Here is a 26,518-nt window from a genome sequence, read left to right as displayed (position 1 = left end):
TGTCATTAAATCCTTGTTTTAACAGTGTTCCTATAGAGCCCAATTATATATGGCCCAAGCCATAAGCTTGCTGCTTTAGCTTTCTCTCCTAATCAGCCTTAATTTTTTATTACAAAACGGAAGCCACACTTAAATATGAGTTCTGTTGACTATTCTTTTGAAATTCTTTTACATGCCTTAAAACAAATAAAACCTAATCAATTAGGTGGGACAAATATAACGAAAGCACTCTAATACAATCATCAAGATTTTCACTTCTAAGCATCTAAATCCAGACGTCTAAATATGACCCTAGTTATGATTTATGACTCCTAGACCATCTACAGTTTCATGTTTTCAAATACATCCTGAAGGCTTTGACAAATATATAGTTTAGGTGCTTCAATATGAGTTGATATTTTTTTTCTTTTATGTTCTTCAGAACTTTGTTTTTAAATGTTCTGGCCCTTCAAATGATTGTTTCCTTCTCTGTGTACTCTACCATTCAGTAGATTGTTAAGTCAGTATGCACAGAAAAGTAACAATCATATCTAGCTAATGTCTACAATACACTCTGATTGCCCTTCTAAATATTAAAGCAAATTTAAAGAAAAGAGAACTCTGTGAATAAACAGATGAGATCTTGTCTTCCAGAATTAAGCTTCCCAGGGGTTATCATCAATATTAAACTTCCAATTTAATACTGGCATACCATAGTTTACCAAATACTCCTCAAAATCCTGAGTAAATATGCATAGGGGTGGTTTTATTACTTAGTTTTTACCACTTCCACCAAGTTAATAAATGCAGAATACAAGGCCAACTCCCAAACAGACAGTCTCCAGCCCTTAAAACTCAGTAACCCCTGGAAACAGTAATTCACTGTTTCTGCAAAAGGATTTGAAATCTACAAATTTGGCTGAATCATATCCAGAACACTTTAAACTTCTCACAGAAATGAATCAAGTTGTTTGTCTTAAAAATAACATTCCTGAAGGAATGTCAGGTGGCTTGTGCATGTCCTCATTTAGCCCTACGACATATGTTCTCAGACACTGAAGCACTTCATTGTGTTCTTGGCACACTGCCCCAGAGAGAAGGAGGTCGTTGTTCTTCTTTGGTACACTATTCACAGAACTTATTATTTCTCTTATGATTTCTGGAAGACTTCTGCAGCTGAGAATATCCTAACAATCATTTTGGGTGGTAGCAATTAAATAGGGATGGAAAACATGATGATGTATGAGTACGTACATATGTAATTCACCACGTCTCTGGTGTAACGAGTCATCCTTGGTGAGACTGAATGAAGAGGCTTACACAATTATACTTGGGCAAAAAAAGTGTTGGGCAACCCACAGAGTTGTACTGAATTGCCATGTTCCACCTCCAGTTTTACACTTACAGATGTTGCAAGCAAACCAGCATCTATTTTATCTTTGGTTTAAATCCTTTGGCACACGCCTTTCTCAGTGACACTTTGGTCACTTTGGACACTTCTACATCACTTTCAGTCACTTTAAGTTTGTTCCCTCTCCTTTTTTTAAAATAAGTAAATTCTAAAGTCCTTTCTGTGATTGTCAGACACAGAAAGCACATTACTTAGAGCTCATATCCTCAACAGTGTTTCATCAAAGTGCAGGTGCCATGTGATCCCACTGCATGCCAGAATGAGCATCCCCCAACCCACACTAACCAAGTCTTCCTTGTGTAAAACACAGTCCTTGTGGCTGATGCACCCTACAATATGAAGATATCACAGCACACACTACAGCAAGTTCTATCTTATTTTCAACCAGGCTACTTCCCCACAGATATAAGAGAACAGCAATTGCAGTGGATTTCATTTTCTGAACTTGAAGTACTTGATTTTTCACCCAGATACAAAAAGGCTTAAGGGACCTGCTCCTATATTTTTAGCCACATCTTAATTGTCACAAAAGGAGAGTCTACTGTATAGCGGCAATTTTTTTTTTAAAAACAACCTTCAAATTCAAAAATCAAAAGATTTAGTTTCAAGACTGAGACGATACAATAGAACTCAATATCAGCAAAAAATAAAGAAAGCTTAGCGAGTAAAAAAAGTCTGGTGTTTACCTGAAAAAAACCCACCAAATAAATTTTAGCAGAGAACAGAAGATGGTAATACAATTACTTCTTTTGAGGAAGTTGCATCAGCATTTATAACTGATACTTTACAAATTCATATGTGTGTGTATAGATATTTCTTTTCTTTTTAATCAGCTTATTTCTACAGAGAAGGACTTTTGATCTAGTTATATCAGAACTGACTCACAGATGATCAAAAACCAGAAGAAGCATTTCAACCTTTTCTGGACAATTTGTTTTGTTTGATATAAAATTGTTTGTTTAGAGACGTAAGAAACTGACTTCCTATTGCTACAGATTCTAGAAAATGAACAAGTAAAGTTAGTTGTGAAATCCCTCAAAACAATACCAGTTGCCAGTATATGTACAAGTAAATGTTATTTAAATTTTTAAGCCTTTCACTCTAAATAATTTTCTCTTGATTTAAACAGTATAAAAAAATTAGTAACAATATAGATTGTCATTAAACCTTTGCTTCAAAACTTCACTAATGTTTAACTGCACATCAATGTTTACCCCCAACTATCATGAACATCACTGAAATTGTCTAGAGAAAGCCACATTAACATAGGCTTTTCCTTATACTTTTATTAAGACAAAAAGACTTCATATTGAAGTTTATATAAGCTTTGCAGCATGACACTGGGAAATAATACAAATAATGAAATTAGATACTTATAGAACTTCTGCAAGGCCAACACTTGTGTTTACTTTTAAATTTTTAAGAATTGTCTTCAATTCTAATCACAACCAGACACAGAAGGAGACTTGGCCCCATGTTTATATTTCTGTGTTTTGGTTTATTTTATACAAAAAAAAGTTGATATGAAAATAAAGAAAAAATTAAAACTTTATCCAAAAAATTCAAGGATCATAGAAACACTAATGTCACACCAGTCTGTTCTTAAAAGTAACAGTAAGGTTTGCCAAATAGTCCTGCGCCCATGTGCCAACCACAATTTAATCAAAGAAAACATATTACCAACATATTTTTCTGTTTCCCATCGCTGCACAGGGTTCTGCGTTTCACTTCCATCTGCTAACTGTTTCACAGCAGTGAAGTGCAAAGTAGATGAGGTATGAGACACAAATACAATAGGCTTCACAATTTTATTAGGGTTTGAACCATTACTGATATTGTACCACAAGAAACTATTTAGCATGCAGTACATTATTCACAGAACAATGAGGGAAATTGAGACAAAAATACCTTTACTAATATTTTGAAAACTAACTTAAATTATTTTTGCAAGAATATGAAGTCTCAGAATTAGAAATAAAGTAAAAAAAAAAATTCAACGAGAACTTAGTGTAAAATGTGGTATTTAGTACTTCAGAATGAGCTGACATTTTTCTTTAAACTTAAATCAAGAATGAGGACTCCCAATATTACACTTCTTTTTTTAAGGTAAATTCACACAACCCATAATTAAGTAGTCATAAACAATCAAACAAAAAACCCTAACTCAAACTAACCCACAACACTCAAAACAAATTTGAGGAACACTTGATCTGCTAAACAAGAACAGCTAAATGCCACTTAGAGTCACCTGCAGGGAATACTTTCCTAAAATATGGAGGGAGAAATTTTGCCTCCAAATAAAATTCTTGTAAGAGTGAGGCTACAGAATGTTCCCCAAGAATTTTTTTTTTAAATTTCAATACTATTCTGGGTAGTTGCAGTTTTGGATTAAAACGCTTACCTATTCTGCTTAAAATTTATTTTTGCTATGACTGCACTTCACATTATCAATCTCAGTCTCCTTCTATAACCACAGCATGCTTCCTTGAAGAATAGGGCAGGAATTGACTCCCAGGACCCCTTCCAAACCCATTCTCAAAAGTTGTGGCTGTTGTTGCAGTAGCAGAAGCCAGTGGAATTGCACATTCCAAACCCTTATTTTCATCTCTACAATTCAGATGAAGATTTGGTACTCCAAGGTACTTTTTCTTCAGACAGGATATGTAAATGACAAAGATGTTCAAGCATCCATTTTTAACTGTCTTCTCATCTCAAGTGGATTTGAGTGTGTACATTTCCCAGAAAAAGAAATCCTGTACTTTGAAAAGCTGTTCATTTTCTCCACAAGAGTGGTTAAGACCAGTGCAGAGTAACCAGACAGGCTGTGGAATTTAGTGGCCAGCGCTCAACCCACCATACTAACATTCAAAATCCAGCTGAACAAGGGGTACAGTCTATCTAGTCTAACTCTTAAGCTGTCCTTGATTTGACTAGCAGGTTGGACTAAAACTTCAGAGATCCCTTCCAATACAAGATTATTCTATAGTTCATCCCTACTTGTTGATATCCCTCATTCTGTGCTATGATGGAAGCAGTTATCAAAAAAGGCAAAATTCCTGCCAGACCTTATCAATCAACTTTGTATCATGTAATTCTTCCTCTGGAATGCACTTGATAAGAAAGGATAAATAGCTGTGCTCTCAAAATATGCTTTCTGCCACTGCCTTGTCTTCTTTACCACCAAGCTTCTGCCACACAGTTGCCTCCACACCAACAGCTGTTCCCAAGCCCAGTAAGAACTCAATTCAATCTTCAACCTGCATAGGATTCACAGCAAAAACATAAATATTTGCTCCTCATAAATCACATGATTCTTTCAAATACAGGAACCTGTATGTGCTAGACAGAAAAAAAGGGCTGGATAAGTTGCAAATATGCATATGGATGTCTCTCTACATGTAGTTCCAGTTATTTTGAGGTGTGCTTGTTTTTTCTTTTGAGTAACTATTTTAAGCTCTCAAAGATGCTATTCTGAGGTGGGAGTGAAAAGAAAATGAACAGGTACAATATCCAGTTTGAAAGAAGTATAATGACTAGCACAAAGATGGATCCTCAGCTGGTGATGCTCCTAAACAACACTACATGCTAACACAATGTCACTTACTGATGAAAACTAAACTTCTGCTCATGAATGTCTCTCCATCTCAGCTACTGTGTCACATCGCCTGAAAAACAGAGAACTTTGTTGGTAGGAATATGAGGATCCTTCATCTTTTCTGTTACATCTAGTGAGTTACAGAAATTTGAAAAGTTTAGCTGTTTGAGATACTCTTAAGCATGTTTAAGCATACTCTCTGCACATGTGGAGCTCGGAACATTTCTGTCCTAAACTGGCAAACCCAGATGACTATCAGAGGATGGGATCTATTTAGTTAGTTAGGTGAACCCTCAACAGGGTTGAAGCCCCAAACTTCAGCCTGTTGTAACAATGCAAAGTGAAATAGCCATAATATCAATGTCTTTCTACAATTCTCAATGTGGTAAATACTGTTCAGAAACTATCTATCTTCATCAACAGTACCAGAGAAAGCCTGGTATTATCCCCACAATACTCAAAGTACATTCCCCTGGAAATGCAAAGGCCTATACAGAAGCCTCCCAAATAGGAACATTTCCAAATTTTACAGAAACTTGACTTCAAAGTCTTCAAAAACTTTTAGCACACTGAGAAGCAAAAAGCCTTCCTGCCTCCAGGGGTGAATGATGCAACAAAACATCTGCTATATTGACCATCACTGAGGTTGGGAACATTTGCTTCAGGTCAAGACTATGTTTTTAGCTGCACTACAGGGAAAAACCTGTACACTACAGGAACTCACTATTGCAATATGCTGGAAAAAAATACACTTGGCTAGAAAGTCCCACACTGCAGGACTTCTCTTACTTTTAAAGAGACAAAGAGCAGATTAATTGAAGTTAAGAATTGCCTGTTCAGGGTCCAGGGTGTACAATGGAAGGAATTCAGGTCTGAGAAAAGCAGCATTCCCTCTCTCCTTGGAAAAATTTCCTAGAAGATCAGGGAGCCCTTGAAGAGGCAGTGTGAGACCCACTATTAGACATTTGGGACACCTCAGACTAAGCCAGGCCAGTTACAGTTGAGTTGGTAGAAGAAGCCACTCACTTCATGAGGCTGCCTGGAGGAGAACTTCGGCTGCTGCCTTACTGATCCTGCTACTTGTTCTCCCAAAGGATTTGGAGACCAGGTAAACAGGCATCAGAGAAACATAACAAGCATCCCAAGAATCAGTCTATAATACCATGTCTTCTCTGCAAAATGAGGAGTCATAGAGTCTCCAAACCCAGCTGAAATCCAGGTACCCATCACTTACAGAGACACGCTGCAGAATGGATTCAAATACCCCACAGACCACATTGAGCTCTGCTTCTTTCTACTCCCTTGCAAGAACTTCAAACTTAGGCTAGTGATGTCTCACTACTTGTCTCCATCACAAAATTGTCCTAATCGTTGGATTTTAGATAACCGAGATCAGACTTGCTTTATCTAGGAAGATATATATATATATATATATATATGTACTTACTCACCTTATTAGCTCATCATCTTGGCTGGTAGCTTTTATCCTTAAAATTTATTCCAGAAATTTAGAGTATTGAATATTGGTTTTGATATTCAATATTTTATTGAATATTTTTATATTGGTCTCATAAACAACAAATAGCATGTTAAACACTGTTGCAGTCCAATGCAACTCTTCATTAAAAAGAAAATTATGTACATTTTATGTGCTTTATGTTTTTTAAAGTATTGATCTACTGTATTGATCTTGTCCATTTTAAGCTACTGCTATAAACTCAAAATATTATTTCATATTGTCACACTGGAATGTCAGCATCTTCCTATTTCCATCCAAACAAATAATTCAATTCAACCCATATAAACCACCCCATCTGAAAAAGTTACAGCACTCTTTTTTTACTTCACAAAGACTAAGGCTTTGCTAATTTTATAGTGAGTGTGATTTTTAAAACTGTGTTTGTACAATTCAAATGGAAAGAAACCAAATGGCTTTCCTCTCGCTAACAGGGGCTTGTGGAACAGCACACTGCACTTTGTTTCTCTTACTGTACCAGTGTTTCAACTTTCACCAATCTCCATGCCAGCAAAAAGACACAATAAAGGAATTCAGATTCAGTCAAGGTTTACTATGTTCTTTTCAAACAGAAGGGTAAGGGTGCTGCTAAAGCCACAGAAGAACATTTGTAGCAAAGGTTTTACCACTGCCAAATACTATGCTAATAGTAAAGCTTTCAAGGAGACAATAAGGCCCAGCCATGCTCAGAGGATGATTAAGATATGCACCAGACTAATGAAGAATGGAGCAGGAAATTCAGGAATGGAAAAAGCAGCAAACTCTCTGCTGCTCCAGGGAGGCTTCGTTACAGTCACTTACCAAGGAGTGGGCAGAAGTAATCCCTTTCCAGTATTTACAATTTCACCCAAATTTAGCACAATGCTATAAATCTTGCCCAAAAGCTATTAAGACAATATTTTCTTCCAAAGAGCTTTTCAAAGCGATATTTATTTCTTTAAATAAAATATATTTTAAATGCAAGGATTTTTATTATGTCAAAATAATTTACACCTATGTGTTTACACCTACACAAGAGGCTATCTGACCAGAATTTGGCAAGTATTTACCAGCCCTCATCTGGGTACATAACACACAAATGCAAATACATCAGAGGAAAAATGGAGCTGATGCATTTCTTTAAAAGTGTTGTTTGTTGGCTTTTGGGTTTTTCGAAGTGTGTATGTATATAGATTGACATGAAATATTTTAATGCCTCTTTATTTAAATTACATCTAGAAAAGGACAGCTTCACCTATTTACATGCAAACAAATACTTTAGACATACCCATTACCACCTCCCTTGATACAACTAAAACAATGAATATGCAAATCAAGAACACCTGAAAGCAGAGCTCCAATCTACCCAGCTCAAAAAACGTAACCACAATTGTTGTATCCTTTATTTCTCTTTTTTCTCTTTCATCAGATCTCTTCTCCTCTCTTCCTGCTGATCTCAATGGAAAAATATGGAATTTCCAGTGGCCTACAGACATTTGAAGGTGCTGGAGAGAAGACATGTGTCCCCTTCTACAGTTTTCCTACTCTCCTTCATCTCAGGAGGAGGAAGACACATTCAGAAGATACCAGAAAGCAAAAGCTTGAGCTGTGTGTTCTCCCACAGCTGTCATTGCTCCTGCCACATGCAGGAGGCAGAGAAAGAGGAAAGCTGGGCATCAGGCACATCCCTTGCAGAGGTAAAGTGGAAGCTCATGAACAGAGCAATGAGCAGCCTTTCAAAGCTCAGAGAACAACAGAATTTCTTTTCCTTTCACTGAAAATACAGAAACAGGATGTGATTGAGTTTCCCATCATTGCAAAGGGCTCCCATGCTGCCAGTGTCACAAGTGATGCAGGTTTTCAGGCAGGTGGCCACTGCAGGAGGGCTCAACTACACCAAATGGAATGCAAAGCTTTGCTTTCAAATGTAATTCACTCCTTATTTCCAGGGGAAAAACAAAAAAGCAAAAAAGAAGTACTAGGGAAAATACTCTTACCATCTGACACAGCTGGTCTTAGTAAAGAGAGTAAGAGGAAACTTTCATGCTAGAAAATCTCTGACATTTAATATCAGGGCCATAAAAAACTCAGAAAGTACCCTAAGTGTTGAGAAAAACAATGTGCAATCCACTGAGATCTTCCAACACAGGCAGAACCTGAGGTAAAATCATAAAAAACTCAAGTCCAAGCACAGTGAAAGCACTTCCCTTTTCTCCAGCCAGAGTTGCCTCATATCACAGCTGCAGTGGAAGGAGCCTTTCAATACACCACAGCAATCAGAACCAGAACAGGCCACTATGATTTTTTGCTTCTCAGCAAATGCCGCAATTGATAAACAGCACAATTTCCAGCTTCCCAACAAAAAAGCAAAATGTTCTGCAGCATGGCGAACAAGCGGTGAATGCTGTATACATGTCCATTTTAAGAAGTCATTTACCAATATGTGTCATTGCACAATATGACATCTGGGTGTGAGTTTCGGGTTTTCTGCATTTCTGCTCAGTAAGAAATGGTTTATTTTGGTGACTCAAGTGCCCCCCTCTCCTTGTTTCTTATTTTATCCCTGTTTATCATTTACAAGACTACCTCAAACTTTACTTCACCCTTTGAATTTCAACTACAAAGTTAACAACTGATTATGATTCTAGTGCAAGATAAATACACAATTTACAGAAGAAAAAATTCTGTGAATATTACTTTAATCTACATTTCAACAACAACAAAAAAAAATCAGGAATTTGTTTCACCATCAACTCCTAATATTTCCATACAGCAGTGTATCAGGCTCCTGTATGCAAGACATTCAGTAAGTGTCAGCCACTGTGATTAAAAACTAGGTTACTGCAGCCTTCACTGGATACACAGGAAGGGGACACAGAGGAAAGGGTGGCTAATCTAATCATTCACACAAAGGAGCAAAGGTCACAGATGGATCATTACCCCTTGAAGACAAGAAGCAATTACTTTTATAACAAAGATGAATTTCAACATTAATAATAATAATAAGCATAATAATTGCTTTTAAAGTGTATGTCACAGGAAAATAGTGGAGACTTCTTAACATTTTTATTATTATCGTGAGTACTCACACACATATTAAAAACTTAAACAAGATTTTATTGTTTACTGAACCTTCCCTGCTTCAGACAAATTTGTAATAGCCTTTTCTGAGCTACTCCTTTTCCACTTCTTTAAAACAGGTTACAACATTACTGTTACAGAAATCTAATATTTCTGATTAATAATCTATTAAATGCATGCTCTAGGTATTTGCAAAAACCATACAGTATCTTACAGTTGTAAGGAATTCATGAGTTGGTTGTACATCTAATTCTACAATATCTTGGCAGTTTACTCTAGGGTCACAGATAAAAGTCTGTTACTCTTATTCCATGAGGACCCTTCTCTCTTGATGAAAAGTTCAGCAAGAAGTAGACCTAACAGTAAGCATAAAACAAAAATATTGCTGTATAGAGCCAATACTAGTTTTTATATGCCTGATATATGAATTTCCATGTTTTACTGAGTATGGGACATGATGAGAATGAGGTTCTAAAAGAGGTATTGAAAGCCATTGTGTCTTAATCTGTTTCGCTAATATTTTGAAAAATTGAGGTTTAAAGTGTGTCCAGACATGGATTTCAGCTTAAACTTCCCTGAGCCAGGCAGCCTTAGCATAAACCTCATTACCTATGTAATGTAAATACTACCTAAATAATGCCATCCTATGCAAGAGCTGCACAACTTTCAGTTGCTATTTACAATGTCTGCTTTCAGGACACAAATCTTGCTAACTTTTTAAGAAAAAAATCCTCATGCTCTGTAAAATATAGACTAGTAGCATTGCTAACCATTTACATGCCTTTAAAACCCCCCTTCTAGAACTCCAAAACTTTTCCATGGTTCTCAATCTTTTTAAGGTTGTTATATTCTTTAAAAAAAATGTCTCTCCCTTATATACCAGAAAGATCCTAAGGTAGCCATGAAGGCCACCTGGAACCTGTTGACAAGGATGGGGAGGAACCAAGAATGGGTGGGTTTTGCCCAAGAGCGTGATGTGGAAAAAGATAAGCTGATATCTTTCACATTATTACTTTGTAAGGGAGACTATGTCACATTGCTCACCCATGCTCATCTTAATAGGTAAATTTTCTCTGCTTGCAGCCTCCACAAGGTGTCTCCTGGCCTCCATCACAGCTTCCTTTTGTTTGAGGTTCATGAAAGACTCCCAGAGAGCTTTGGCAGCTGGATCACTGTAAGAAAATGACACGACTATAGTAAACATTGCTTGAATAATGGAGTAAACTTACATCAACATTTATATTTTGAAATGAATGCTTCTACTTACTAATCTCTCAGGTAGGCAGGATACAAGCAAAAATAAAGTGATATAAAATCTTGATTAGTCTTAGCAGAACAGTTGCTACAGTTTTACAGAAAAGCTAGATTTTTTTGCTAGCATTACAAAGCATTAGAATTCACATATAATAAATAAGCATGTCATTCTAAAAGTAGCCACTACTGTACAACCATGAGAATATCAGAAACAGTCCAAACTTCTTCAGTTACTAAAATGCTATGGAAAGGATGGGCTCTAACATCCCCATGAGAGTTTATATCCCAAAGTTGGCACTCCCAATGCTGAAGGCTGTTGTCATAATTTTGATGAACTACTGTCACTTTGGGTTTCATGGATTCTCCATATGTGAAATGAATAATTCATAGCAGAAATTAACTGTCCTTATGATTTCTGCAATTACAGATTTCCTTTTTGTTGTTGTTGCTGCTAAACTTAAATTAGGCATTTGTGTAGCTCATCCAAACTCAGTTCCCTGTCAGTCTTCTCCTTCCTCCAGGATACTGCAGTTGTTGCTTGTGTGAATGAATTCAGTGTTCTCTCAGTGGCAAGGGAGGACAGGGCAGGAAAATCCCTTGCTTGGGGCTAAAGCCACACATTGAGATTAACTATGATGATTTTTTTTAATGTATTTTTTGTTTTAAAGGAAAAGCTTCCCTCTGTTTTCTCCTCAGGAGACATTTAACTCCTAAAGACATTTTGATATCATTTACAACACGCTTACAAACATGCCAAAACAAGCTTTGTTTCATGGAAATAGAAATCCATAATAATTCATTTGATACCATTCCAGAGCAGCTGTTCTTATGTTCTGCTGCAACAGCAGGGCTGTATTTAGCAAATCTGTGATGTCTTCCAATCCAGGTAAGAGGATCACCAACCCCCACTTCTGACATCCAAGCAACCCATATCCTCTGTCAAAGCCTGAGTGGGTGCAAGGACTGTGGGAAAAAGGTTGAGTTATCCTTCTTCTGAACAGATCACAAATGAATAGGAAGTGAAAATTTCACCCTACTGCTATGAGTGACAAATTAAAAAAATAAAAAATCAGATGACCTAACACAGTCTTTCCATTTCTCTTTCATACAGTACCACTTGACCTCCTTCTAAACACAGAGGCAGCAGGCAGCACCTCCCAAAAGCAGCTGGGGCACCTGCAGCAGCTCCCTCACCTCCATCATCAAGTGCGATCTGAGCACTGGTGCTGTGACTTTCCATGGGCAGCAGCTCCAAGAAGATTACTCACAAGAAAAACTACAGTAATATGTAATGTACAATAGTGCAAGAAATGAGAGATTTCCAAAGCAACTGGATGCTTCAATACAATATAAAAATTTCTTTATGGAAGGGGTTGTCAAGCACAGGTACCCCAGGGAAGTGGTGGAGTCACCATACCTGGAAGTGTCCAAAAATTAGGAGATCTAACACTTTGTGATATGGTTTAGTGGGCATGGGAGTACTCAGTCAAAGGTTGGACTTGATGATCTTGGAGGTCTTTTAATAGCTCTGATTCTGTGATCCTCAGGCATGCTATTTTTACATATTATCTACTAAATCTTCTCCCCATCCAACACCACTTGTAAATGCACTGTGTTGATCCTGTTCACATCACATTCACAGGGGGATGTCTCACTGTCATTTACACCTGGGCCTGAGGTTTGGATTTTATAAGGCCACTGCATTGTCTGATAACTAATCCCTTCCTGAATATACAGTTCCAATAGCAAATCTATAGAGATCAGGAACTGAACCTGAAACAGCAGGAAGCTAGGTTTAAAAATACTTTTTTCTGTATTTGGAAGGAAAAAAAAAGTAAAATTCCTGTAGAAGATCTTCAGCCTGTTCTCATTCTCACAATTCTCTTCATCACCATAAATGTAAACACAGAGTCTCACATGAACAAGATACCAGGAGCTGAGCCTTTCAAATAAAGGAAAAAAAGCAACATAAGGAAGCTAAAATAAAAGCCTATCAGATTTTCCACAGGTTTTTGCAGTCTTATCTTTCTCACTCATATAATTCATAAAGGTACTTAGCAAACAGTAAAGTGTGGAAAACTCATCCTAAAAGCATCTATAGAAGTTAATAGAAGAATGCATGTGATAAGGTTACACCATTTTTCCATAATCCTTGCTTGCTGCTGTCCCTTTCCACGCCATGTGTGGATCAGTCCTGTCACTTCAGAGGACAAGAAAACAACATGTACACTATTTTCTATCATCACTATCAGAAGTCTCTGTTTCAGCTGGTACTTCTACTCGTTAATAAACTATAATACCCCTCCAAAACAACAGACCCATTATTTTAAACTCAACAAAGAAACAAAACATTAAGAATTACTCATACTAATATTTTAAGAAAGAAAAAAAAAGGGGAGGGGTGTGGATTTACTTTTTGCTTTTTATAGCATATTCTTTCTTTCTCCTTTAGCCACAGTAAGGTTTTCTTTTATGTCAAGGACCAAAGTTTGCAGGACCCCTGAGAGCTGCTTTAATACATCAAAAATAGCAAAAAGCAAAACAGCTATGGTACAGCCTTAAAGGAAAGGAGAGTCAACCACACTCCTGTATGCTACATCTCTGTCATCCAGATTTTCTGTAGACATTTTTCTTCCCACTGCTTTGCAGAACAATTAGTGGTTTAGGTATCATATATGTAACTATATACAAGCAGGATGAGGTCAATGTATATCAATAGCTTACACAGTCAATTGACTAGGTCAATCCAGAGCAAACAACTCTTTTTTTTTTAATATAACAGGGGAAAATAGCCACAAAATACTTGTATTTTTTCTGCTGCTAACACTTTTCCCATTCCCCTTCTATTACCCTTTCCAATAAATGTTTTTGCTTTGAAAAACACCCACTCTTAACCTTCATCAGTAACAAGAAAGGAATAACTGCTGGGAATGAGTCAGTAGGACACAGTACAGGGCTCTGGTGTTGCCCCTTGCCTGATCTGAGAAGTTACCACAACATTTTCCTTTTAGAGGTTTCTAGCACTTGGAAAATATATTATCTTATCTTACCCTTTTGGGGAAACATTTGTCTGCAACTGCCTTCCAGCTCTTGTCATGGTGCCCTTCCCCTCCACTTTTTCCCATCTGCAGTTCCTCTGCTTTGGTGCAAATGCCCCAATCCAGTGACACTGGTAATCAGTGATTTCTATGGAATCCAGTACCCCAATTCAAATTTCTCCCTTGTCTTGCATTCCTTGACTTCCTAAGAACTATGTATTGATTTTACACATTATCTTATATTATATAATACACATTTTACACATTAAAGTCAACCTTTGCACTCTGAAAGTAGTTTTCTGAAATGAAGAAGGTTTTTGGTTTTTTTTTAATATTCAATGAATTACAAAAACCTTAAAAGATATTGTCTGAATGATGATGGTTTGCTTAAGAAAAATAAATCCTTTACAGTTACACAACAGTACATCTCAGGAATTCAAAAACACCTTTCAAAATAAATGTCACAAAATTAGGTAAATATTACAGTACACTGTAATATTTACCTAATTTTAATAGAAAAGCACACTGGTGTGCTTTTCTATTACAAAATGTTTTGCAGGGCACAGCAAACCTGACAAAGAGAACACTAAAATGCAGGGGCCTTTCAGGAAAATCCGTTTCACCAGCAAGGGTAGAGTTTTGCTCACAGATTTGATACCCTGTCCATTTCTTTTATCGCTATAGTCCTTGTATTGTATCTAATCAACCATTTATATCAGAAAACAGAATTTAATAAAAACAAGCATAGCACTAACTTGGCAGAAAATTTATTTAAAAATATCACATTAAGTCCTGAGAAAAAGCGTAAGTCTCTGAAAAGCCCCACTGGACACAATTTACAAAAAGCAGCCTTTGACAGACATCTCATAATTGCAAATTTCTCCCTTTCCCTCACAGACAAGCTTTTATAATGAGACATTCTCTGTTCCAAAATTAATTAAAATTTAACTGCATATAATTTGTACTTTAAAACAACAATGAAAAAGATTATAAAGAAAGAGGGAGAAATCTAGAAAACTAAAAGATGCAGCTCCCCTACTTCTGGTATTTGCATTCCAGTTTTCAAAGCTGAATCAGGAAGACAGAGGGCAAACGGACCAAGTCATCAGATCCATAGTCTATACAAATCCTAAAATGAGACGCCAGCTGGCAATTGTGCCAGGAAAAAGGTGCTGATGAGAACCAGTCAGAGAGACTGGGATGTTCCATGCTGACTAAAGCTTGATGCAGGTGCTTCAAGGAGAGACAGAAAAACAAAGATCAAAATCAATAATAAAATGATTTAGCCACGAGGTGGCTAACTAGCTGGCTTCTCAAATTTATAATATCCAAAGGAAAGACCACACAATGAAATCTGTTGTTTACAAGATGCAGGGTGGAAAAGCCAAAACCCTGAGCAGAAGTAAGGGTACAGTATGGTAGGCAGGTTATTTTGGTGATGGTGCACTAGCTTCAGCAATACTTACACTGTGGGGGAACTTGCTCTCGTTCCCATGGAACTCCTTTCAGTAACGTGTTCTGATAACTAAACTATTTTGTTTGATCTAGACATTTACAGGTTGATTATCAAATGCCTAATCTTGCATCAGTTAAAATAATTGTAGCTTACTCTCTTGATCCGGTCTGGTCTAGTCCTGCAAGGACAACACTGCCAAGTTTAGCTGACAGACAGAAAGTATCCCTATCCCTGATCATCTGTAGGCTTAGAATCAAAGCTATTCATGTTGACAAATTTGGGGAGAACAGGGGAGGTTGGTGGCACTGGGATGTGCTATTACCAAGCTGAAGGCAGTAGTCTGGAAATAGGTGAAATCAAGCACCAGTCAATGGAGAGCAAACTCGCAGAGCAGATGCAAAACTAGAGGCAAAGACAGAAATCTGAGGGCACTTACCCTGAGGGGGCCCAGTGCACAAGACCACAATTTACCCATGGCTGAAATGACATGTGACTTGCTTCATACCACCAGTACTGAAAAATATTTACTTCCCTTACTGCTTCAGGTCTTGTCTATTATTTACAAATTATTAAATTATGGTCTTCCTGGTCTCTAATGCAAGAGCAAAAGGTCAGGAAGTAGTAAGCCTATACTAGAAAATATGTTCATTCAATTACTAAGTGCTCCTCATTCATCATTATGTTTTCAGATGTATGATTAGACCATTCCCAACCCTCCTAACATTTACAGTATTAGTTTGGCAATATATTTCTTCAATCAGCATGAGTAATTAACCAATAAAACCAAGTCAAAGACTCTTGTCCAAGCAGCATACCATAATCACCAGAATTATCAGCCACATATGTAGTCTCTGGCAAGCTATTGCAAATTATTATGATGTGATCTAATTTCCAGTCAAGGAAGATAAAAGTGACATGAATATTATCTATTACTGGATTTTTGTCTGGACTTCTTTGCCTAACAGGACAAATTCAGGTCATCATGTTTTCTCCTTATAAAACATTGGCATTTTTTTCAGTTACATGAAGGCCCTGCCATGCCCCCAGGCTTACTGAAAAACAGATCAAAAGTCTCTTCCATAACCTTTTCAAAGGCCAAATTGAGAAATCAGTATCTACATACAGTTTCCTTCGCAGGTTTCCTGTAGCTTAAATGAAGGAAGAAAAAGATGACTTTTTACAGTTTTTTTTTTGTTTTAAACCTCTTGGCATCACGTGGAAGCACAGCCTATATCACAACATCATAAACAGCAAAGAACCAGGTGGAGGACATCATATGAGAAAGATGCTAATAAGGAAGAAAGAATAAGCAAATGTTCTTATTTAGACACCTGGCAAAGGACATGGGATTTCAAACAGTAACTTGCTGACATAGGCTCTGAATAGAAGACAGAAAATAACTGTGAGTGGGCTTCAAAAATTAATCAACCAAAATGACAGAATTTCAGCATAACAAAGTAGTTGTGTTTATACTTTCACAGATAAAGAAAATCAGAAGGAAAATTGTGGTAGTCTCAACACGTGATAGATTCTGTGGTTATTGTACCAGCAAAGTTTTCACCTTTCATCTATATAGCTTTACAACTCAGCTGCGTCTGTATATTTTCACAAGAGGAAGGGAGAAGGGAAAAATTCAGTAAAGATTAAATTAGAGGGTCGTTAATACCACAAAGCTGCCCAAAACTGAGTGACTGCTAAAAAAAAAAGGGTGTGCTGCCAAATATTGCCTTTGCAATAACACATTTCTTTAAAGACAACACAACACCCACATTAAGTGCACAGCACTTCAAAAAACAACACCAGGTGGTCAGAAGACCATTACTACGAAGGACAAATCCACAGCAGCAATATGTCATTTGAATACTGATGAAACAAAAAGAAGCACAAGCCTGTGATAAGATGCAAAGATTTGGCTTTGAGCCTGGAGCAAAGGGCCAGGTATCAAGAGACACCCTCCCTCCTCCAACTGCCCTGTGGTTTCAGAGACAGCGGAGGCTGCACCGGATGTGCTGTGGATTCCTGGGGACAAGCGCCAGCCTGACAACGTGGTGGGGACAGCACATCCCTGACTGCACCCCACCACACACACAGCTGCCCCCCACTGGAAACAACCAACAACATCTGGAACAGCCTCCCCGGAACAGCACCTCCTCCAACAACAGGGATCGTGTGGACATGCTGTGGGGAATACCAGGTGGATGAGAAGAGCTCCACACTGTCATGTTCCCAGAACACAGCTGGGCTCAGTGAATGAAGCTACTCTTCATTTCACCCTTCTGAAAGTCACCAAACAGCTCCAACATAATTTATCTAAAATTTTCCATATAGAAACAGCTATCAGTATTTCCAGGAGCTCAGTCTCTAGCATGGCTGCAATTTGAGCACATCCCAAGCACGTGCTCTTGATGGGCTAGGCCAATGTGTGTTCAACTAAAGAGTAACCAAGACTTAGAGAAAAATACAAAATCCACAAAATTTTTGTTTTCAAATAAATGTAAGTTGCACATTCCCAGAGGGACTAACAGTATTTCTAAGAAAGCAAAATAACATGAAGTTTTAAAGTGGTTCCTAGCAGTGGACTGTCCTTGTGCTGTTGAACATTTTGTACAGTTGGCAGATCTGTTCAGCCTAATTAAATACACTTCAGACAGTAGAAACCGGAACTATATTCCAATCTGTCCTAACCTTAGAAAAAAAAACATTCAAAAAAGCTAATGTCATCTTGGTAGTATGCTTGCAGAAAACTGCAGGAGATTGAAAATTACCACCTCTGCCATAGATTAGCAAACATTTTGCAAAATGGCATAACACACAAAACCTTTTAAAAAACAAGCTCTTTGCAGCCCTTCAACTTAGAACATTATTCTCACATCCTCGCTTAGATGCATGTTAAAATAGTTCCATGTATTGGTTTTTATGATTAGAACATGAAGCAAATAGCACCAAAAAAAAGTGTCCAACAGCCAACATTAAAGAACATATATATGTTCCTGAATAATTTAATGGTTACTTCCCAGTTTCACTCCAAGCCCTCAAGCCACTCAGTGGGTGTAATCTGTCCTAGACTCAACTGTGGCTGTATACTTTGGCACTGAGTCAAAACACAGAGGTTATTGTTTGATTTATATGCCAAGGGCCTCTCAGATAAAGGGCTAATGGCAGGCTGATAGCTTCAGCCTTTGCATATGGTGTTTATACAGACCCTTCTTTCCCCTCCCTCCTCTCTGTGTATACTCCAGGAAGGCTGTGTCACATCAAGATCAAGTTAATTAATTAACTCATACTAGCATAATTTGATTGATAAAACAATTGATTCACTAAAGGTCACACAGAGTGCTGTCAAAACACCAACTTTTCTGCCTCAACTGCACAAGGTTTTGAGACTTGCATTTTTCCATTCTGCAAACATGAATTTTAAAGAAATAATCTCACTAGAAAAATAGATGAAAGAAGAAATTAATCTGTCAATTAAAGTGTACTGCAAAGTTCAGAAAATTATCAGTGCTTCATAAGATACTTAAGCAAAAACTAAATTACATCTTACAACAGAATCACGTAAATGAATTCTCTATACTGTTAGTTCTGCAAACTATTGAGCTTCTCCCAAAAGTAAACTAGAGGTCTTGCATATCTGATATACTTTGCTCTTTAGTATATCCAAACTAGGGGTATTTCCTAGTATATAAGCTTCTATACCGTTTAAATACTTCAGAACACAGTCCTGTATGGCCAAGCTATTATTTATTAGATTTTAGGAAACTTCATTATCAAATTATACAGGAATTACTTTCCTGCAAGACAAAAGCACCATCAATTTTTAATTAAAAACTACAATTTAATTTTAAAAATACAGAAAAAATGATTACAGTAAGACTAAATATTTAAGAGCCTTCTGTTATCAATTTATTTTAAAACACTTTTTTAAACAACAGACATGTAAAAAAGAAGCTGCCAGGCATTTTAAAAGCAGTTCTAAAATAATATTTAAAATGTTGCAAATCAGCTTGCAGCCTTCACCAAGGCAGAAACGCTTTGTGCAAAACTGGGAGCTGCTTATCAGCCACCAGTTTTACAATGGATTCTCCTCTGGACTGCCTGAAATATCTGTGGTAATAAAAAAGGTGACAAGGAGTTTGTCAGTTCACTGTATGTTGTTCAATATCCAGGTAGCCATACCAAGGAAGTACAGTATTCACTGGACTAACACAGTAGATTCATTCATAAAAAGGCAAGATGTGCCAATAGCAGTCAAGAATTTCTTAATATTTTGCCTCCTCCCCTGATTTTACTTTGGCATGGGTCTCCTTGTGCCAGTAATACTGACCCAGCATACAGAATCACTCTGCAAACCAAACAAGGAGCAATGAACTTCCTTTGCCTGCTCCTTGACAGCTGGGAGGTGCTGCCAGGCAGTTCCACAGGATACAGCCCACGTTTTCCTTCATTGCTGGTTTGTCTACAGCTGACTCAACATGGCCATAAAAAACCCCAACAGGCAGAGCATTCTTTGAAAGCTCTGGCTCACAAAAGAAGGGTACATTGTGGAGTGCACCAGGGGAGAGTTGGTTAAAACACACCAATAAGACAAGGAACAGTTACTGTACACAAGTTATTGTACTCAAGCCATGATATTTAGCTTCACAGAGGCATACCTACAGATATGGACACTTCAGGGCAATGCCAGTTAAGTAAACTTCAATTTTGCAATAATTTTCAGACATGGGATCATAAAACAGATTGTTGCTTACTATGAGGAGAAAAGAAACTCACAAGAAGACTCACAAGACACAACCAGTGACTAAGACCAACAGTATTAGGAAAGTGTTCTTTGAATTTGTTATTGAACATCATGAGAGATTAAGTTTCTGTTTATCTTACCAAGAAGCATATGGAAGTATGGGACAGGATTTTTACAAACATAGTAGCAAGGTCTAAAATATGCTGAGAACATCAAAAATCAAAAAATTTATTTCAGACAGACAAAAATTGTGAAGAGAGGGATATCAAACAAGTTTTTAAACATCATCGTAATTTTAAGTTGCAAAACTGCTGTTTTGTAGAAACTATAAACTACGATGTTCCAAAAAAACCATGACCACTATATGCCAAACCAGGAAGAAATATGCTCCCTGTTATCAGCAGAGCATGGGAGAACTTAAAAATAAACATTTCAGGAGGTACTTATAAACACAACCGAGACAGCAACCCCAAGATGTCACAAAACTTCTCTGTTTACCTACAGTTCCTTGCTTTGGGATGAATTCCTTTTCCTTCCTTTATAGATAATGGAAAGTAAATCAGACTCTTAACATTTGACATATTTTTGGTCCCACAGGTGAACTGAATTACAATAAAATTTGATAAATAATTATTAAAAGGCTGGCAAGGATTCAGTTCACATCAGGAATTGATTAAAAAGAAGGGAAACAAAACCTCCCAGCAAAAGTAAATGATAACATAGCATTCTACATTTTCCCTTTGTTTTCTTAAATAAAAAATAAAAGAGAAACTTACAAGAGAAATGCAAGTCTGATGAGTGCGGTCAACCACCATCTGAAACATGTTCATCTTTTGCCAAACCCACCATCTTCAGTTTTATCAAACATGTCCTCGATCCAAGCATCATGTAAACTTGTAAGGACAAGTATTTTAATCACAGTCTTGTTTCATGTGGATCTAAATATAGATGTATTTGTATATATATATATATGCTGTGATACACATACAGTAAGTATTTTGGCTTCAGAAAGCCAAAAAGTTTAACATACACACTTAAACATCTATGACACAAAACAACTTTACTTGCTAATAACCACATGCAGGAGACAATGCAGCTGTGCACGAATGATGTTATTAAAAACTAATGCAACTCTACTCATTGCTTCCAAAATCAAAGAATTACAGTGTAAACCAATGACACCAGTGTCCATTAAACCAAGACAGCAGAGAAATAATGCCTGCACTGTATTTTACCATAATACAAATCATACAAGTCAGCAAAAATGCATGCATGCACAGGTACACACAGAGTACCTGAAAATTGCTTAAGAAATCCTCTTATTCTATTCCATTCATTTAGACCAATAATACAGAAATTTTGCTTCAGCTTAATAGTAAAACAGTTAGTGAAAAAAATCTTATAAAATATCCAGAGCTTTTTTGCTTTTTTTATGTAGCATTTTATATATATATATATATATATATATATATATATATGTGTGTGTGTGTGTCTGTCTGTCTGTCTTTTTTTTGTCTAATTATTTGGTCAAAATAATCCTCTAGCCAGATGGCAAACACAGCACTTTCCTGTGTTAAAAAAGAAAATTGCAGTCCAACAAACAGCTTGGGGATCTATGGGTTCTTATCCCTTTTGAGTTCTGTTTATTCTAGCTATTCCCAAGATCATTAATATCCATTTGAACCTGTAAACTTGAAGGTCAACAAAAGGTGAAACATAAGGAAGTAATATAATATGGAATATTCAACTAGATTATATATTATGAAACATTAACACAGTTTCCTTAAACCATACTTTAATTTTTTTTCCCTTAGTAGTAGGAAAGATAGGAAAATAATCTCCATATTAAGCCAGAGTTTAATTTGGAGGATATACAGAATGATGAACAATTTTTTTTTGTTAGTAATTTTAAATTAACTAACTCCGCCTTTCCAGAAAATGCTATGGAATCAGAATGAAATTAGTAGAAAAAATAGTTATCAAATACTCCAGAGATGGAATAAAAATACACACCCCAAATTGGATAATATTATGTAAATATCTTACCACTGTCACAAGCAACATTGCCTAAGTCTGCAGTGATTGTTGCTGTTAAGCTACAGTAGTGATGTTACAGGCTGTGTTACATGTATAAGCTTGTGACCAGCAGCACTGAGAAGGCACAAAAGCCTTACAAATACAACACCTCTCAACATCAAGAGGGACCTGTTTGTGGACTAAACATCAAGCAAAATCTCTGCAATTCCTGAACTACCTTTCCTTTCAAAGCTATCCTGCAAATGACACTTGCCAACTATAACAAAGCTATACATGCAGATAAACCAGATCCCCTCTATTTGTAACATCAGAAGAAAATACTGATATAAATCGTTGCCCCCTACATGGGCTGTGGCATCCAAATACAGTACATCAAATCTGTAAAATCAACTGACTAAACAGAAGAGGCTGATATTGCACGGAGAAACTGCTTGGATCAGGACTCTTTGTCTTCCCTAACTACCCTGTGAAAAGGAGAAGTAGTGCTTAATTTACATAAAGCCCTATTGCCTGCAAATTACAAAATTACTGCATTTAGGTTACTGACCAGTACACCAAAGCTCCCTTTGGAAAATTCTGATTTAAGCATAACACTGTCACACACACACACTGGAAGTCATGTAAGCAAGCTGACCTAAATTTCCAACTTCATATGGCAGCTGATACTGCTACAAGGTAATTTCTGCATCAGCTATCAAATACTTTGGTAGAAACAAAATTCCTCTAAATGAGTAAGGCTGCTCTGATGAACTACTGGAAGAAGCAACAGCACCAGCATGAAATGGCTGGCAAAGAAGCGGGTTCAACCTAAATAAATTCCTGAAGCCAGCTCTACTCACATGCTACAAAACCAACAGCCAGTTTCACATCTTTACATGACTACTGTACAAACTGCAATGTTTTGTGTCATCATGTTTATTGTGGAAGATGTTACCCTGAGGCAAGTCCTGAGCAAACAAAGGCACATTTGGGAAGGTAAGGAGTGTAGGAAAGGAACCCATGCAGAGCTGTCACTGCTCGCCAGGCTGCAGCATGAGTGAAAGGGAAGCATTAGTCACGCAAACAGCCTGAAACAGAAGCCATGCCTGGCAATTGTATCAACAAGAAACAGAGCATCATCCTTGCCTCAAGTCCTTTTATGACAGTTACTTATCGACTTCAAGAACCTCTGAAGTCTATGATCGTGCATGATTATTACCCTGCAACCAAATGCCTCTGAATGTCTTAAAATGAATTTCAGTGTGTCTTTTTCAAAAGTTGGATTATCTCAAAAACTTTACTGAAAGTATATCAAGAAAAGAGGGATTTTATTAATCTTTTTTAAGGCTTTTTTTTTTTTGATCTACAGCAAGTGTACTTAACAAACAGAAGGTTGGATCATTTTAACCCTACTTGCTGACAGCTGAAGCAGAGGGAGCTAGTAGTTTACTTTGAGGGCAATGGAGAACAAACAAGAGACATCTCAGGAAAGTAAGGCTGGTTTTGACAGATGCCAACTGATCTCTAGGTCTTACTAATCCTTGAAGTATTAAATCCCACTAAGCTCCATCTTGTATACAGACATGATTTTGAACATGTTCTGTGCAAAGAGGAAAGCAGATTAACTATCCACTGGCCAAAGTGTCCTAGCCCTAAAATGTGGTCAGGACACCTCAAACCAGTTTAACTTTTATCCTTCCTCCAACCCCTAGCTATTCTTTTCAAAAATTATGTTATTTAAAACCACATAATACATATTGTTAGAATTTCTATCTGTTAACCAGCTGGTAAGGTTCCTTTCCTTCTGCAATAGCTTCACAGCAGTCATCTCTGCAGAAAAGCCTTTATTACAGGCAACACAACATTAGCTATTCTAAAACTCTTCCATTATTAAATAGTACTAAAGGGAATCTTAAACAATTGTGGTGATACTGAGGCACTCTGTGGATAACAATGCATCACACTTGGACTTGGAAAAACAAGTTTCAGTTCCAACCTAACACATGGTAGTGTTGTCACTTCTTGACAGGTACTCAGACTAAGCTTCTCTGCATTGACTCAGCATTGGACCAGGTCTAGAAGTGCTCCTTCCTAGTCTTCTCTTGCACCCCCACCCCACAGTCATAATACATTCCTTGGAAGTCTTCAGAGATTTCTCAAAAGGGTCTCCTGTAGAAAGAATAGAAAGGTAAGATGCATAGCCTGGAATAGCATGTGGATTCATTGTCAAGTAGAGTTAAAAGCCAAACAAACAAAAACCCAATAAAAAGCCAAAAATAAGAAGGTTATTCCAGCTGTCCATCACCATTTGAAAGCAGAAGTGACACCTGATCTTTAGACCCCAGAGCAACAATTAAAGGCAGACTGGTCCAAATAAACAACCAAGCACACCACAGCATTTGGAGGACTGCCAGAAACAAAACAACTGATGAACATCAACAACATCCAGATGAACACTTGCTTCCTTCGAGACAAGCAAATTAAAAAATCACTGAGAAGTGAAATTCTTTCTGTCAGAAGTAGAATTGCTTATTGTGACCTAATCCACTCTGTTTTGCAATTAGCAAATCTGGATATATACTACTTCACAAGGTAAAGGGAACAATTGATGCTGAAAGACTTTCCAGATTTCTCACACGCCTCTTAGCCCTCTTGCCCACTGTAATAAAACAGGCCATCATTCCAACCATACCCCAAAATTCACTCTTGCTCCTTTAATAGTGGCCAAACTCCGCAGGGTGAAGGAAAAAAAGTGCAAACAAATAAATTCTTAAAACTTTCTACTCGTAACCATCACTTAACCCCGTCTGAATTTCAACTGGCTGCCTTTTAGTCCAACAAAATGTTTCAGCAAAATGTTTCATTCCTACAAGCTGCAGGACAGCTTATGCAGAATGCCAGACCGAGTTACTGCATGAATCAACTTAATTGAAAGCTTCTGAGCAGGATTTTGTGCACTACAAGGTACAGCAAAATTCTTGGCAAACATCTCTTTAAAATGTGTATATTAAAGACTTACTTTTCAGGGATTTTAATTTCAGTTTTGGACCAAGCAATGAATTATACTAAATATAAAGTCTGATCCTTACAACAAACATATTGCTTGAGAATATTACATGTAACACAATAGGTTACTTTAGAACATTCTGCTCTGCATTTCAAAGCTATTGCATAAGGTTATTTTAATAAAAATGATTCCAGGGAAAGAGCAGTTAGTAATGAGGTGCTGACAATTGAATCTACATTTAGGGATTGCACTGGAGTGCCAAGTCCACTTTTACAGATGCGCTGCTTAGCTATCCAGTAGATGTCCTCAGGGCATGTAAGACCAATGTATTTTGGGTCACGTTTGGCAGCAGAGACAGATGAGACAAGTGAAAACATTTACCAAGAACACATCTGACGTGTGTTTTTCTTATTAGAGAAATGTAAGAAAATAAACCCAGATACCGTGGAATACCAGGAATTCCTTCTCCTCCATGTTTTTGATTTACAAGGCCAATTTTTGGTAGTATCCTTTGACCTCCCTCCCTCATTTCCTTGCCTAAGGCCTGAAGTCATCAATGCAACCTCTTGACCAAGCCATTTTGAGGACTTAATGTACAAAAATACATCTTCATCACAGACAGAAAGACAACTCTTTCCATTAATGACTCAGTTACCACAAAAATCCCTGCTTAGTATGTTTTATGGTATAAGTAGTTAAAAGAGTCAAAGATACGCTTTTATGAGTTGAGAATAAGTATTCAAGTAGATACTTTGAGATCCAAAATAAATTGTGAAAAAAAAAAAAATCTGAAGCAGTCTTTACATCTTAAACCCCAGATCTTTGAACCTGCAGAGCCAGATTCATTGCTAGCATGTTGGTCAAACTTAGATCAGTTTGAAGGCTGAATCCTGCATATCTTCATTATTCCTCTCTCTCAGTTCAAAGTAGCATATTTGTCATAGTTTCAATGCAAACCTAGAGCCCTGGTTTCCTCAGATCTCATGCAAACCTAATATGGACAATTCCAGCCTTCAAAACCAAACTGACAGCTATTCAGAAAGAATAAAGCTCCAGCCTCAGGCTTTCATTTTTATAACCATTTCCATACTCTGGTTGATCTGTCATGAGAAACAGTTAGACTTCTGTCCACATTGCATATATTTATCTGGTGTTCTGGGTATCTTCTCACAACCCATTCCTGATACACTTCTGCCTGCCACAGAATGAGTGAACAGAATTTTGTCCTAATCCAAACTCTCTGGATTTTTTGTCACTTTTTGTAGTCATTCAATATTAACTCTGCATCTTCCTCCTAAAAGGGGGGGCCTATGGCTGGGAATGACCGGCTAGGTCCTGAAAAGCTACGATAGCAGGATGGTGACCAGACCCATGGTGGCACCAGTGCCAAGTTGGGCTGGTTTGATAGTACCAAGTGGCTCCTGCAATCTGCCATCAAAATTTGGCAG

The 26,518-nt window shown here is 37.3% G+C and overlaps 1 protein-coding gene across 1 annotated transcript in view; it reads right to left on the bottom strand.

The window, feature by feature from the left end:
* The window catches only part of SCFD2 (sec1 family domain containing 2), a 185,478-nt gene that overhangs the window by 143,651 nt on the left and 15,309 nt on the right, over window positions 1-26,518 (bottom strand). The window contains exon 3 of the mRNA XM_058024299.1: window positions 10,606-10,733. Coding sequence (XP_057880282.1) covers window positions 10,606-10,733 — 128 coding nt within the window. The remainder of the gene's footprint in view (window positions 1-10,605; window positions 10,734-26,518) is intronic.

This window comes from Melospiza georgiana, chromosome 5 (genome assembly GCF_028018845.1).
Source record: "Melospiza georgiana isolate bMelGeo1 chromosome 5, bMelGeo1.pri, whole genome shotgun sequence".
Classification (NCBI taxonomy): domain Eukaryota; kingdom Metazoa; phylum Chordata; class Aves; order Passeriformes; family Passerellidae; genus Melospiza; species Melospiza georgiana.
The sequence above is the reverse complement of the archived record's forward strand: the minus strand, read 5'-3'. Positions and strand labels throughout refer to the sequence as shown.